Raw genomic sequence first — 16420 nt, forward strand, 5'->3', positions numbered from 1 at the left:
AATGTAAGTAGTGATACAATCATGAGTTATCTTTCCATTACAAAAGTCTTCCGCAGTAGTTATACTGAAAACAAAATATAGACTTTCAGTATGGAAGAGAAAAAGAGAACATAAAGAGGAACACCTTATATTTAACAGTGAATTATTTCCTATTAGAAAAACTTTTAATTTTTTTCCTATTTTCCAAAATAATATAAAAACCATCCAGTAATGCATTAGTCATATTTAATCTCATGTTAATTTTATGCCTGCTTAATGCTCCATCATTTTCAAGTTTTTAATAATTTTTTTATAACTCATCATTGTCTAAGACAAGGAAATGATAGCAATATAGAAATCTTAAAGTACTAAATTCTTCAGTTAAATCTTATAGTTTAAATGCTCTTAAAGCATAGGACTCAAATTTTTACAGTTAATTGGAAAACTATACCTCATTTGACTGATGAAAATGCAAATTTTTATAATGGTACTTTAAGTATGTATGCGTATGTCAGGAGTTCAGGGAACAGTTTCAGGATACATATAAATTTGAGAACCATCAGCATATAAATGGTACTTTAAGTATGGATGAAATCACATAGAGAAAATGCCATTATAAATAGTATATGGATCCAGAACAAAGATATGTAAGAGATATGGAATAGTTAATGACTAATGACAAGATTTGAAACATTTCAACCAATACAGGGAGATATATGATACGACAAGAAGCTGACAGTGATTTTTTACAATGTGATTGTAATTTATAGTCTACCACCAGCTATTGAGTAAAAATGAATTTAAATTTAGTACCTCACTTAAGTCGTTAATAATAAAAATTTGTTTCTACCATTGCCCACAATAATTAGCGTATCACTGAAAGATTATTTACATTATATTTGGTCAATTGTAATATTAAAAATGAACATAAGGATATAGCCTTTGCCTTCACGAAGTATACACACACACGATTTTTTTCCCTAAGGAAACAATCTTACTTCTCCTATAGCTACTATTATAGTTATAAAGCCAGTCCATATCAAGATGGAAGGTAATGGGAAAGAACGTTTGAATAAAAGCACTGTTTTTGAATTAATACTTTGGATTAGAATTCTGGCAAGTTCTGCTTTAAGTCTTTTTTCCCTTTAATTCATCTCCCCAAACCACCCACCCGCCCCCATAATGTCTTCAATTAGCTAAAGGTTTCATTGTATGTTTATATTATAAAAATGGTATCTATAAACAGAACTTAAAATGAGTGAGTATGTTGACTATCACACCGTACCTGTACAAGTCTGCTTCTGGTTGCTGACATTCTATCACAGCTAAAAGAGTGTCCAAATTGGCAACTGTTTGTAATACTGCTGTTTCTGGAACTGCCACATGTGTCTAAAACAGAACAAAATAAAAAATTTAAATTACAGTTTCAAGATCCAAATGGACCTTATATATATCATCTATTTCAAAATCTCTTTTATCTAAAAAAGCACCAAAGTATTAAAATATTTTGTTTTTCCTAAAAACACTTTCCATTTTTCTTTAACTTGCCTTAACTAAACCATCTGAGGCCAACCCTCGAAGTAAGTATATAACAACATTACTTCTTTTAAAAAAACTCAATTTTTAAGTTCCGGTAATTTAAAAAAAGTCTCCTTTACCAGGAGAAACTTTATTACCTTAACCAAAGGAAATATCACTATAATCCAAAGACATTTTGTTCACCAAGACAAACACTCAAATATATATATATATGTATATATATATGTGTATATATATACACACACACAAACCTTCAGGTTAGTTTCTCCATCCAAACTAGCAGTTGTAATGTGACAAGAACCATCAGGTCGATCTGAGGACAAAAGCACCAAATCTGCAGGGAAAATTTCATCTTTGGCTATTCGAACAATATCACCCACCTATGAAGAATTTTGGGGGAAAGTGAATATACTGATTTTTAAAGGCAAGCACTTATTTTACTGGGTTCTAAACAAGTAGTCTATCACAATATTTTAATACAGGAAAGCAGGCTTTTAACTAAAATATAATCAGATTAGAATTTGTGATACCACAACATAGTTGATTTCCATTATTTACTAAATGCATACCCGAATGTTTTTTGATCTAGTTTTAACAAGGCCACCACTTCGAACAACATACACAGGAGCTCCATTTACTTCATTATCTGAGTTATGTCGTAACCAATCTTCATATCCCTGTAAATATCAAAAGAATAAAAAAGTACCCTTTTTGGTAAAATTAGAAGATACTTTTATTAACTGAGAAAAAGAAACATAAAAATTTCCCCAAAACATTTCATTCACCAGAATTATATTAGACTATTTTGATGCATATACTTATAAGTATATGACATTCATTTGCACTAGAAACACTCTCTTTTGGTTTTCATCACACGGTTTTTGTAGTACCTCTTTGTTACTGCTTCTCAATTTCCTTATGGGGTTCCTTCTATGTCATCTTTACGGGCCCTTTTTCACCCTTCACTTTCTCACTACAAGATTTCTTCTATCCCTGTGTCTTCAAAAATTCTGAAATGTGTATCTTTAGCTCGTATCTTTCCTTTGGACTCTAAAGTTGAATATCCATGTGTTTTCTTAATATCTTCATTTTGATGTCTCATGAATATATTAAACATTTCAAAACTAAATAGATGATGTTATCCCCCCAATCTGTTGCATTTCCAGTGTCTCCCATCTTGCCAAATGACATCACCATCTATTGAGTTGCTCAAACTAGAAATCTGGGGAGTCATTTTTGATTACCTTTTTGCTAACATGTATTCAGTCAATAAGTTCCACTGTTTCTACATACAAATGATATTTTAAACATAAAATATAAATTCACAGAGCACTACAGACAATAAATAGAAAAAAATGAACAGATTTTAAAACTGAGGTTGAGTTCTTTCACTTTCTTAAACAACAGATCAACAGAATAAATTATAATTTGTACAGCAAAGCAATATGGTAGGTTACATGGATCATTATTAAAAAGGGAGACATAAGCATTGCACAAGGAATATTTTGATTAAATGTTAAGAAGTGGAAAATTTTAAGTGGAAAAGACTTTCTGTGCTATTTTAGAGAAAATTCAAGAACTCAGAGGTACAGTACAAGTACAGATAACAAAATGACATCGATAGCATTAAGTGATAAAAGGTATAGAATGTGTTGTGTTCTGTGCTATCATTTGTGAAAAAAAAAAGTGCTTGCCTATGCAAACACTCTGTATATGGACTAATGTAAAAATAATGGCTCCCTCCGGGGAGAAGAATTAGGAGACTTAGGGTTAGGAGTATAAGACACTTTTACTATATGCTATTTTGTACTGTTTCCATTTTTTTAAATATATACCTCAATTACCTAAAAATATTATAAAATTATAAAATATAAAGCAAATGTTAAAGGACATTTTGAAGGTCTATTTTTTTCAGAAGAAACCTTTTAGGAAAGCATTCTTAAGATACTTAAATTATACTGGCCCCACTTACGATGTGGTATGTCAATTTTAGAGAAATTCAATTGAGGGTCAAAAAATCTTTTCTGAAACTGTCAAAAAGCATACTTCCTTTTATAGTCAGATGACATTAACAGCAGAGTAATAATAATAACATTATCTTTTTTAACACAAGTTCAAAAATCTAATTCATCTTACATATTACTGCCAAATTAATCTTTTCAAAGCATTGTTTTAATTCACTATGCTGTTCAAAACCCCCTTAATAAAATCTCAATGCTTAAAACAAAGAATCTGCCAGCCTGCTTAATTTACCAACCTCTATTTCCATTATTACCTTTCAGTACTTTCCTATACAGGGTCATATATTACTCAGAAATATCATTCCCCAAAATAGGTCTTGCCGTTACTTCCATTTGGGCCGTTACTCAAGTTGTTTGTTGCTACTTCACCTTCATCACCAATTGTCATTTTACCTATATTCCAAGTCTCATCGCTAATAATGTTTCTGCCACAAAATCTTTCTTGATTATCCTGACAAAGCGTTCCACCCTTTTTCTGCACACCTACAGATCACTGGCTCTTCCTACTACATTATTAAACTGTAATTATTTTTGTGTTTGGTCTTACCTTCGCTACTTCATAGGTTATAAGTTCACAGAAGGCAAAGACTGTTTACCAGAGCATTACATCTTGATTTACACAACCAGAGAGAAAACTTCGTATGCAAGTATGGTTGGCAGAAGTTAAAAAAAACTAACAACTTTACTCAAAGTATAAATAACTGATAATACAGCTTTTCCTATTTTGATAAAAGTGCAAAAGGACAAACACAGACTAAAAGGGGTGAAGAGAAGAATGAAAGATTGAAACATGGCAACTTTCATTTTCACAATTTTTCCAAAATTTGTTCTAATGATCTATAGTAATGGACATAAAAACCTGAACAGTATATTCTAGTATGTTGTGTTTTATTAAATGAGCACAATTTAGGAACAGTTGTCACAGAACAGAAAACTCTGTGTCCTGAAGTTGTAATGGGAGAAAATCCTTATATATCAAATGTTCTCTTTGAAAATTATATGATCTTTCATATTTTCCCTTTTGATTAAGTTGTCAAGCTCTCATGTAAATTCAGTACTTAATTGCAATACCCATAGTAACACAGGTTTGAGGTATAATCATCCTGATTCCTACTTTTAGATTTTGTGTTTTTACTATACTACTTTAGAAGGACACAGAATGTCAATTATTACTATTGTTATTATTATGTTAAACTCTCCCATTTTGCAGATAGTAAATTCACCAGCAATTTTTCCACTTGGCTAACGGCAGCACATTCCAATTAAACCCAGTCTATATTTGGCCAAATATACATTCCAATTAAACCCAGTCTATATTTGGCCAAATATACATTGGGAAACCAGGGCAAGATGTATTGCAACATTTACACTGTCTTAAAAAACATTCAACTATTCAATAGATTCATTAATTCATTTATTTATCTGTCAAGCAAATTATTTACTGAAGGTCCAGTAAGTACACAGCCTTGTGGTCACTGGAAATAAACTGGTTTATAAAATGAAGTCTCTGCCTTCATAGAGCTAAATATTCAAATGAAGGCAACAAACTAATAAACATTTATTCACTAGAACAACAGGTAGTGACAAACGACATGAAGAAAAAAACAAGAGTAGGAAATGAGAGGGTGACATGGTGATCAGGGAAAGTCTAAGCTATCCAAATGGAAATGTTGCACAAACAGCTGTATGCCAGGAGTTCAGGGAATAGTTTCAGGATCATATAAATTTGAGAACCATCAACATATAAATGGTACTTTCAGAATGGATGAAATCACCTAAGAGAAAATAGAAAATAGGTCCAATGGAAAAATATGTGTTAACTCTGATGAATTAAATGACATCTGTAAAACCAAGTAAATACATAATTGTATGAAGTGGTGTGGATGCTATTGTCTTACATAGTCTCCACCAGAACAGTGAAGAAACGGAAATCAAACTTTTAAAAGCAGTAGCAGGATATTCTGACACTAGATATAAAATGCAATTGTTTATCTATGGACTACTCTTATCCTTCTTATGTAAGTAACAAGGAATATCCTACATCCCAGGATTATAAGTGTTTGTCAACTTTATTTCCATGGCAGTTTAAACCTTATCCCTAACTTATAAAACGAAAATTGATCATATTTACACAAGGGAATTCAATTAACTCCCTTTCAGATGGAAGGGACCATCTCTGTATAATTGAGCCCCTGCCAAGATTTTTCTGAGAAGTGGTAGCTATAAACACCTGACATTTCTATGAATTTCTTTATTTCTTACTCGATATGTTTACTCAATAATACTGTTTTTCTATACCTAGATTTACTAATTCAGATACCAATTCTATACCTAGAAATACCAATTCAGAATTTGATTGAAGCTATTTCCCCTAGAGTACTACTTTAGATAAAAAATCAACTTCACCAGAGAAAGTGGTAAAAAGTAGGAAAACACTACACAATTTTTATTCAAAATGTTCATGTCAGAAGTACACACTCCACTGCCCATAAACATATCCCTCTTGAATTGTCTTTCCTATAAATATTGCCAAACTCTACAAAAATGATAATAATTAATTTATTTTATATATAAATCGGTTTGTACGTATACAATGATTGTTTTTGGATGCTTCCGAGGTGTGTCAAGGGAATGACATATTTTAATAATGGTAATCAAACTACAAGTCACCAGCTACCTAAAACAGAGTGGCTTAACTCAGTTTAATTTTACCATATACAATATCAAAAAAATTGGTCTTCTTATGGAAATTATTTTCAGAACAATAGAGGTTACTTTGGAGTGGACATATTTAGCAAATTATGATTAACGGGGAAACAAGAATTAAAAGTATTTCATACCTGCTTTATAGCAGTTACTGTTATCACAAAGAATAATGGAAGTCCACTGGTAATTGGGCTGGTAGGTGTATCAATCATAAGCTAGATTTTAAAAAAAGAACGCAGAGTATTATATATTTATATTGTACACATCACACTATCAACATCTTAAATCTCAGACATATGGGATTTCTGGTAACACCATATAAAATGTGTATCATAGTCCACAGTAAAAAAGTAATAGGAGAGACATATTATGCAGTGAGTATAGTTTAATTCAGTTTCAGAAGTTCACTTTGCTGGCTATTACAGGGGGTTAGTAGAATATCTAAATATATTATATACTCACAAATATTGCTAAGGTGGACTTAGTCACTCTGCCTTCTTCACACAGAGTACTTTAAGTTTTTCCTCAATATTTGCCTAGGAGTGGAGCTACAAGTGCTCAGAATTTCATTTCACTTTTCTTTGTCCATCCTGGTAAATACTGAAAAGTCTTTCAGTAATTTTTACTCTGGGATTCAGAATAAACTCACCACTTGCAGAGCCAGAGGGTACAGCTTGGATACGACAATTATGATCTAAATCATACAACTGAGGTTTCAATAAATTGCTGTAGAAGAAGTTTTTGCAGTAATTATGTTTGGTTAGTTAGAAAATGGATCTAATGATTTATTAATGTTCCCTTATGCCACATAGGTCAATTTAATTTGTTCTATTCCACAGACAAGCTGAATTCCTGATCTTATTTAGTAATTTTACAAAAGCACGTGTCACGTGGACATGGTTAGTATAAATTTCTCACTTTTCCGAGAAAACCAAGCTGATGTTCTGTTGATAGAAAAGCAGAAGTTTCTTCTCTGTTCATGAAGGAAAACAATTTTTTTTAAAGTAAATGTTTCCTCAAGTGTTAAAGTAATAACTTGACAAGTTTTTTTCTCTTTTGAAATCCCAGGTTCTACTGAGAGAAAAGTTCAGAGTTCATACAAAAATTCAATGCCACATTAAAAGAGACTGCAAAGGTACTATCAGAAAAGAATAATCTCTTTAAAAGAAAAATAAATCTTGACTTATACTCAAGTTTCATAACCTATTCTCTTGGTATTTTGATGTTAGGAAAAAAGCACAATGTGAAATTAAATTGTTAAACAGCAACAGCTTATAATGAATACAGAATTAAGAAAATGATCTGGAAAAAAACATCTATACTCATGGGGATTCTTAAAAATTAAAATTTTATAAATTAAGAAAGTAGAATTTACATTAAAAAAGGAAAAATTTACTTTGTACTACCATGGTTCCATAGGCAGAAATGTGCCAAAAACATTGTTGTATATTAAAAGCCAAAATATTTATATTCTGAAGAAAAACATCTGAAAGATGATGTTATTTTCTTGGCTTTGATTATGGTTATCAGCATCACAGCACTTCAGTAATGTAACAAAATACAATTAATCTTAAAATTTATAGGCTAGTTTGTAGAAACCTAGACGTGGTTTCAATCATGATATTCAAGACGTGGTATTCACTGGGGAAACTCTGCAGAAAAAAATAGTCCCATCGTCAAATTATTTAGAATGCAGTGTAACTTTTCCCTGAAGACATATTTTTAGAAATCCTATCTGTGAACTTCACAATGTATTGAGTGATAATGCTTACCTGAACCAAAAATATAATAAGAAAATAAAAGTTTGCCACTCTTCTGAATTGTTCAAATAAATTTTTTGGAACAAAATTCCACACAGTATACTAAAAAAAAGAGAGAGAAAAGAGCAATAAATTAATATTTAAAAATAATACATACTATATAGATATAATAATAATACAAGTGAGATCAGATATACTAAGCCCTTAGATAAATTCATGTAACGCTTGGTATTACAGAAACTATCTGGGTTTTAGAGTTTCCTGACTTTTATTCTATTCTGTTTTCTTTCTTTTACTATTTACTGGTAATTTTAGTATAATTTTTTAAAATGAGATAAACTGTGACCTATCAATTTTGCTAGGAAATTCTTGATTTTTTTACAAACTGGAGGCGGTAGATCTAAATAATTTACTTTGGGCTCTGGTTACACAAAACTAAACCTAATGAAAAAGATAAATAAGAGCTGATAGAAATGCTAACACTAGATAAATTTATTTTACATTTTATTTAGCTCAGTGTCAGAAACAGAGGAAACAGTATAATTATTCAATTATTCCTTGTTAAGTAGAGAATATGGAAAAATACCTAGAATACAAAAAAGATGAAAAAATAGATAAGTGATCACTGGTATAATTACCAAGAAAAATCTCATAAAAGACATAAAAATCTTTCTCAATGTCAATTTTTAAAGTAAAACAGTAGAGTATAATGGTTAAGAATATAGATGGTAGTGAGTTAAACTCCTGTGGCCTGAGTCCTAATCCAAAGTCAGTAAGTGACCTTGGAACTAATCTCTCTGTGCCCCACTTTGTACCTTCAAAAAATGAGAGCAACAATAAACATATTGTATAGGGTTGTTATAAAGACAAAATCTGGCTCATATTAATTGCTATGTGTCTGTTGTTATATTATTAATTAGCTTACATTGTTAATCAAGCCTATATATCATAGGGGCGGGGTACAAATACAGCACAAATTTTACTTGTGTCCCTCACTAATCACAACACAAGTTCCTACACGAAACAGGGAAACACTTTATAGCACTACTACTTTACCCTATGTACATTCTCCAAGTAGAATGTAAAATCCCTGAGGTTAGAAACCTTGTTTTATTTATTGCTCGAACCAGCACTTACTCTACTACTTGGAACATAGTCGGAGATTAGAACTTTAGCTGAATAGATAGATAGATAGATAGATAAAGTTGAAAAAAAAATTTTGTTTCAGATAACTATCCTGATGTCAAGCAATGAAGCCTTAATGATTATAATTCAAGATTTTTAAGAGACATTCTACCTAATTTTCTCTGGTGCAATGTAAAATGGTTCTAATTTCTAAATTTTTGTATGTCAAAAGTTCACTTTTTAATCAGTTGGTTTGCGACTTGAAACACTCTTTCCCATATGAACCATTTTATAAATAGGGTTAGGTTCCCAGGAGAGCCCACAAAAGCTTATCTGACCCAAGGGTATATAAAGAGTAGTGTAATACCTAACAACCTTTCTTTCATAGGTGAAATTATATTTTCAGTTCTAATCTGGGATATCTGAAACATATTTTCCTGCAGTAGCGGCTCCAGATTCTGGAATTGGGAATTACGTTCAGTGCCCTAGAGAGAAGAGAGGTAGATACTTTCTGGAACCAAAAGAAGTCACTGTTCAATGCCTACATCTGAGATAGTGGGTAACTGGGTCAAATTATCTCGAGCTGATACTAACTGGAGTAAAAACACAGTTGTCCCTACAGGGGTCGGAGTATTCCAGGTAACTTCCTCAGTTACCAAGGCCAGTGTATAAAGTTTGTAAGAATTAAGTTGGCACTGTTCTAAGTTTACATCAATCTATTTAAATTATAGCAGTGACAATATATTGTCTTCCAGAATCTTAAAAAGAGGAACTACATAGATTGACAGTAAGGTCATTGGGTTCAGGATATTTCCTTCAATAATACAATGGAAAAACTCAGAATAAAAATTTCTTAGGAAAACTACCTTACAAATGCTAGGAATTGTTTCCAAGTTTTCTGAAATACAAACATATTAAGAGATTGAATTCTGTGCTTGTCCTGTCATATATAGAAAAGGGACTCTAGTAGAATAATATTAAACAATATGAAAATATTCTAAGAAAAATAATGATTTATTATGCTTTAAAATGTTTTAAATTATTATGTAATAATGGTCAAGAAAAGTGAATTAGAAGTATAACTTCTCTGTAGTTATGTACATGACTGTAAAATTAACCTTTTTTCCTCCTAAGGCCTGACATTAGAAAGGAAACCAAAATACAGTTATAAAATTAAATCTTTTCAAAGAAGTTTAAATTTAAGATAAAGCAGTTGCTATGGTAAATTAAATACAGACATATCATACATCTACAATGTGCAAAACACTTGCACTATAAGAGAATCAATTATAAGTTCAATATTAAATAGAGGAGATTGAGACTAAAACACCTATAGCTGCATTCAAAGTTAAATGAAGGGATATACAAAGAATTCAAAGGAAAAGGAGTCAGTAAGAAAAATTTAATAAAGGAGGTCATGTTTGACGTGCTTTAAGAGAGGAACATTCAAAAGGCTGAAAATAGGGGGCAAATAGAAGGAGAACATCTGAGGAAGAAGGACAGCATGAACTAAGACAGAGAGAGGAGGGAAGTTTATCGTGCCTTTGTGGGGTAAAAGATAATACAGTCTAGAAGAAGTTTCTGGGAACAACGGGAGTGAAAAGGTAGTATAAAGGAAATAATAAATCAGCCAGCCTCATTTATGTCAGGATAAAATTGACACTGTCTATATAAATATCTACATTCTTGAAATGATGGTCAAAAACATGAATTCTACATTTCTACAGAAACATGAAACCTACAATCTCTGCAAGAACAAATATCTACATTAAAAAATTGTGGTTATCAACATGAAATCATAGCAAAGATACAGTGGTAGGAAAGTTCAACATGAATTTATGGCATAGCAGGTAATCTGGCTTGGAAGGAGTTTAAGAAAGCCGTAGTGGAATAAAGAAGTAATAAGGAAGTAATGAGAGAGTCCTCATGTATGCTAAAAAAAAAAAAAGGCAATGTTTATTTAAATATCTACATTTTAAACTGTAATCAAAAACATTAAACCTAATACGGTTGCATATGAAAACAGTCATATAAAGATATTAAATCCCAAAAGTTTTCCAGGACACTCAGCTTCCAGTATTGGCAGAAGAGTTAAGTGGTCTGTGAATTCCTAGCTGGTAAGAATCATTATACAAACACTAGATTAGAAAAAAGAAATGAAAAAACAAAAAACAACTATTTTAAATTCTGGAAAGTGGCCAAAATATAGATACAAACTGAAAGAGAGTTTAAGTTTTTTGAAAATCGCGAATGGAAGGAGTTTGAATTCTGGAACTACGGCTTAATCTGGACACACTATGCAAACTCTCACACCTATGGCAGCAACACAGTAGAGGAAACTACACCCTTATCAACAAAATACGACAGAGATTAGAGTTCAGGGCTGGAAAGTTAGCTGGAAATTTAAGGGGAAAATACTGGTAGTGAAAGAACCACGCAAGAAAAATGACCCAAATTCAGAACATACAATATCCAAACCCAGACTGATAGCTAAACTACGTACTAAACAGGGATGAATTACTGATACTGATACTTGCAACAACCAAGATGAGTCTTAAAAGTATTATGTTAACTGAAAAGAAGTCAGACACAAAAGGCTCATACTGGATGACTGTATTTATATGAAATTCCAGAAAAGACAAAACCGTAGTTACAGAAAGCAAGTCAGTGGTTGCTAGTGCTAGAGGAAGAGGAGGGGGATTGGCTGCTTTTCATAGTGTCAAATATATTCTACATTATGATTGTGGTGGTGGTGGTCTCATGATGTTATAAATGATGAGTTTATGTATTTGATGAGTTGTTAAAACACATCAAATTGTACACTTAAAATTGGTGAATTTATTGTCCATAAATCATACCCAGTTTAAAAAAAAACTTAGAATTTTCAAGGACTTTTGTTTCTTGCATAATTGACTAAGAACGGTGCCGTTAATGTAGAACTCCTCTATTATCCTAGATTCTGTTATTTCCCGTTCTGCCCTCTGCTTCAGAACCATCGTCCAAAATGAGAGATGTCACTAACGGGTGTGTTGCATATGTAAGTAACGGAAGGCTGAAATAAAGGGCAGAGCAAAGGGACTACTGGCCTAAGACAACATCCTTGGCAAAGGCGAGATCAGGATTAGAGAAAGAATTACTAGTCACTTTGGAAGGAGGGAAGGAGCAATACAAAAAAAGCTTCTTAAGGTGGTCTATTAAGCAATAGTGATGATCTAAGGAGAACTTTAGTCTTAGTCTCTTAGACTCACATCCTCTGTAACTGCACTGTCCAATAAGGTAACCACTAGTAGCATGTGGCCACTGACATTTAATTTAAAATAAATTAAGTTCCTTGGTTACATTAGCTATATTTAAAGGCCTAAATAGCCCTATGGGGCTAATGGCTATCAGAATAGTATGGAAAATGTTTCCATCACGAGAGAAAAGTTATTGGACAGCATTACTCTATAACCTTCAGTTTCAAACTAAACTAAGACATCGTAAAAATGCCACAGAAAAAAATGAAACAAGGAAGAGTACGTAAGAGTGAAACAGTACTTTGGTACTATAAAATACTTACAGAAGAGTGATAAAATTGGAGAAAGTCGGGCTTTAAAGTCGCACAGAACTGAGATCAAACTCCAATCTTATCACATACTAGTGTACAACCCTGAGTAAATTAGTAAATTATTTCTCAGCACTTCAATTGAAGAAATGAGTACAACAAAATGAGTATAACACTTTGTAAAGCCATCTCAGAGCTGTCGTAAGGATTATATGATGTGACAAGTACCTAACACTGTGCATGACATAGTATCATGTTTCCCCGAAAATAAGACCTAATCAGAAAATAAGTCTTAGCAGATTTTTCAGGATGACATCCCCTGAACATAAACCCTAATGCATCTTTTGGAGCACAACTTAATATAAGACCTGGTCTTATTTTCGGAGAAACGTGATATGAATATGAGTTCTTTAGTTTGATTTCAACTAAGCATAATGTTGGCATGTTGGCTACCTGATATTAATAATTGGCAACTCCTTTTATTTTACAGTTCACAATTTTGGTTAAGATAAATCTACCAACCACTATTTCCTTGAAGTTTTAAGGTTATAAATGTATACTAGAATATGCAAATAAATCACCTTTCAAAACAAAATGGTACTTATCTACAATTTTAAAAATAAAAGTATTAATTCTTACCTTTGATGAAATGATCCGGTTATCTATAAATTTCTGAGGTGTGTAAAGGCCATTCTGAGGAAATCTGTTGGCTATGTAAATAGTTCTTGTGTCACTTTGATGTGGTGGGTCAAAACCCTAAGTACCAAGCAGAGAAAAAGTAATCATGGTCAACAAGGTTAATGGTCATGATTCTTTACTTTTGGTTTTATTTAACTGATCAGATTGCACATATTATTACTGGCTTTGAACTTCATATAGACTCAATTTATTTATTAGCAGAGTTAAGTCATATATGTCTTTCTTTCACAGGAAAACAGGCACATTTTCTTCAGATACAAACTAACTAGGTAATAGCTCTGGTAATGAAAAACCATCCATACTCTGTCATAAATGCTACAACAAGAGAAAAATAATATAGAAGACCTGCAGAAGCATTTGAAGATGAAGCTTCTTTCCTTCCCTGTCATTCTTGGGGGCTCCTTGCCTTTTTCCCAGGATGGATTCCTACTCAAAGACGTGGAAGCCCTGTGTAGCTATGGCCGAGTTAGCACCTACCACGTCTGATGACAAAAGTTTACATTTTATTTCTTCCACACCTAGATCAACTTGATTTCAAAGAGCTTTGTTCCCAGAGAATTTACAAGGCATTGGGTAAGGGTCTTACCCAGATTAATTCCATACAATCCTCCCTTTGTGCTAGCTACATTATCAATTGACCCCCTGAAATATGGATATATAATTGATACATGTTATAATTCTGGCCTCAAGTTTAGAAGACTCTCTCTCAAGGTACATTTAGTAATGATCTCTAGTGGTTATAGTGTTGTACTCTTTTTTCTTGGGTGGCCAGTGAATCTCAAATACTCCTTTGGTAGCTCTCGGGATCCTCTTGCCAGGCTGAAAGCAGTCACCAAATGCCAAGACCTTTTTTTGGTTGCAACAGGCAATGATTTGGAATTTCTTAGATTTTCCTTTTTCTCATGGTGGCCAAGGGCTCTTGACTAGCACTGCTAAGTTATTAAAAGGTCAATTAAACTTGGAATTCATGAACTACAATAATCTATTTTTAAATATTAAGGACTCTAACTTAGTACTCTACTAAGTAAGTAATATGGCTGCCATTCAATGGTTAGCATCCCTGTGAAATTTCCATTAAGCACAGACATACAGATTAGTGCAAATTCCCATATTACTTGGAGGGATATTTTGTTTAGTATATCAGAATATTAACAGTGTGGTATATAGTTTTCAACTGCTGTTATTCTGGTCATAAAAAAACATGATAAAAAAACACGATGTTTAATTTTATTTGTTTATGCTATTTATAGCAATGACCACATTTTCTGGATGTGGATGTGAACATGCCATTATGTGTCTAATTTCAAAATCAGTTTCTTGAAGGATAAAATATGGCATGCATACTTATTTTCTTTTTTAAACACTTCACAATTATGCCTTTTTCCCCTCATGGGGAAAAAAAGGCAGGTCTCAAAATCAGAATTGGATCTTATTGCTCATTTTAATGATACGTGACATTTATTCATTCAACAAATATTTATTCAATTTAAGTATGTTAAGTCATGAAGGAATATGTGATTTGTTATATACTCAAACAAATCATAACATGTTCCAACTAAATAAATAAATGAACAAATAGTTTCAAAGTCAATGGCTGTATTTCTATGTATAGTCTATGGCTGTATTTCTCTAAGGGGGTTCATAGGAAGTTCACCTGTAATCTTCATCAAGTTAGAAGAGTTAGACTGCATGAGGCATATTTATTCAGTATCTACTCTGTAACATAAAACTAAGTTATATACCATGCATGTAAGTTTCTGGGATAAATTAAAGAAGTAAGAAAGTAAATTTGAGGGTCTAAAAGAATATATAAATCTTTATGAAGATGTCTAGACAACTGAGACTGAGAAACACTGATACGGAATTTCATTTTTTGCTAATAAATTCCACCAAGACTGGAATTTTTACTATGTTCAACTAAAGCTAAGAAACAAAAACAAAACAAAACAAAGACCTTCCCAAAAATACATATAATATATATACTATTGCAACATTTCATTCCCGACTAGTATGTACATATATATATTTCGAAGGAAGCAAATGCTTGCTCATCATTCTCCACTCATCTGTACTGGATGTACCAGTTATCACATACCCCAGATTTGGAACTCCTGAGGTTTCTACTAATATTTTAAGAGGATATATTGAAATGTTCAAAAAATAAAATCAATTTTAAATTCTGTATCACCATATTCCAAAACATCATAATTTAAAATAAGAAGACAATTCCAAAAGGAGAATAAGTTTGTCCTTTTTCCCAAATAACATCCTATGCTATAACATCCACTTATGCATTTTGCATTTGTTTCAGTTGATTAATTCACATTTCATCCAATCATGTTATAATCAATGGCATGCACGTACGTGTGGGTGTTTTTTTCCACACACAAAACAGTTAAATTTTATATTTGTGACTGTAGTGTAAATATAGCTAAATGTCCCTCGTGGAAATTCAGCCTATAACTTCAGGTCAGTAGCATCATCATCTCTGCCACAAATTACACTAGCCACAAACTAAATAAAAATAAAAGAATACAATTGTCCAGAAATAAAGAAACTGACTCATAGCACGGTCCATAAATGAGCTCAGGGTCTGTGACTCTCTGAAATTGCATGCAAATTTGCACATATGTGCATTTTCTGATGAGAGTGAGCCTAGTTTTCAACAGATTTTCATGATGTAAAGAAGCTTAAAACTATTTACCTAAAGTCTTGCTTTTGTAATCAGTTCGCCATCTCAATATTCCGTATTTTTAAAATGACACCAGAGAATCTATGTTTCAATAACACCTCTACTTTCTTTAACAGGAGTTCAAAACAAACATCTATTACCAAGTTAATTGTATAACTATACTGTTAGGGTAAAGTTCAAGTGTAGTTTCGAACTATTTCTAGGAAGTACTGTCAGCAATTCTATGGCACTGAGAAAGAAATACAATCTGAACTCCCTAATCACTAGGCTACATGCCAGGGTTCAGAAACCTTTGGCGCGTATTACGTTTTCTGTGGTCATCCCAGACTACCCTTTCACACCCTCAACCCTTTCA

General features: G+C 32.3%; 1 protein-coding gene across 4 annotated transcripts in view; it reads right to left on the reverse strand.

Annotated features, from left to right (window-relative positions):
• The window catches only part of ATP11B (ATPase phospholipid transporting 11B (putative)), a 101025-nt gene that overhangs the window by 69254 nt on the left and 15351 nt on the right, over positions 1–16420 (reverse strand). For 3 of the 4 annotated variants that reach the window (XM_033126677.1, XM_033126670.1, XM_033126687.1), the window contains exons 2-7: positions 13314–13430; positions 8018–8107; positions 6380–6460; positions 2088–2195; positions 1770–1898; positions 1265–1368 (exon numbers count right to left, since the gene is read on the reverse strand). In XM_033126677.1, the coding sequence (XP_032982568.1) occupies positions 1265–1368; positions 1770–1898; positions 2088–2195; positions 6380–6460; positions 8018–8107; positions 13314–13430 (629 nt within the window). Of the gene's footprint in view, positions 1–1264; positions 1369–1769; positions 1899–2087; positions 2196–6379; positions 6461–7163; positions 7291–8017; positions 8108–13313; positions 13431–16420 lie in introns of those variants that run through there. The other variant, XM_033126696.1, reaches the window with a different exon arrangement.

The sequence above is a fragment of the Rhinolophus ferrumequinum genome, chromosome 2, assembly GCF_004115265.2.
Source record: "Rhinolophus ferrumequinum isolate MPI-CBG mRhiFer1 chromosome 2, mRhiFer1_v1.p, whole genome shotgun sequence".
Lineage (NCBI taxonomy): Eukaryota > Metazoa > Chordata > Mammalia > Chiroptera > Rhinolophidae > Rhinolophus > Rhinolophus ferrumequinum.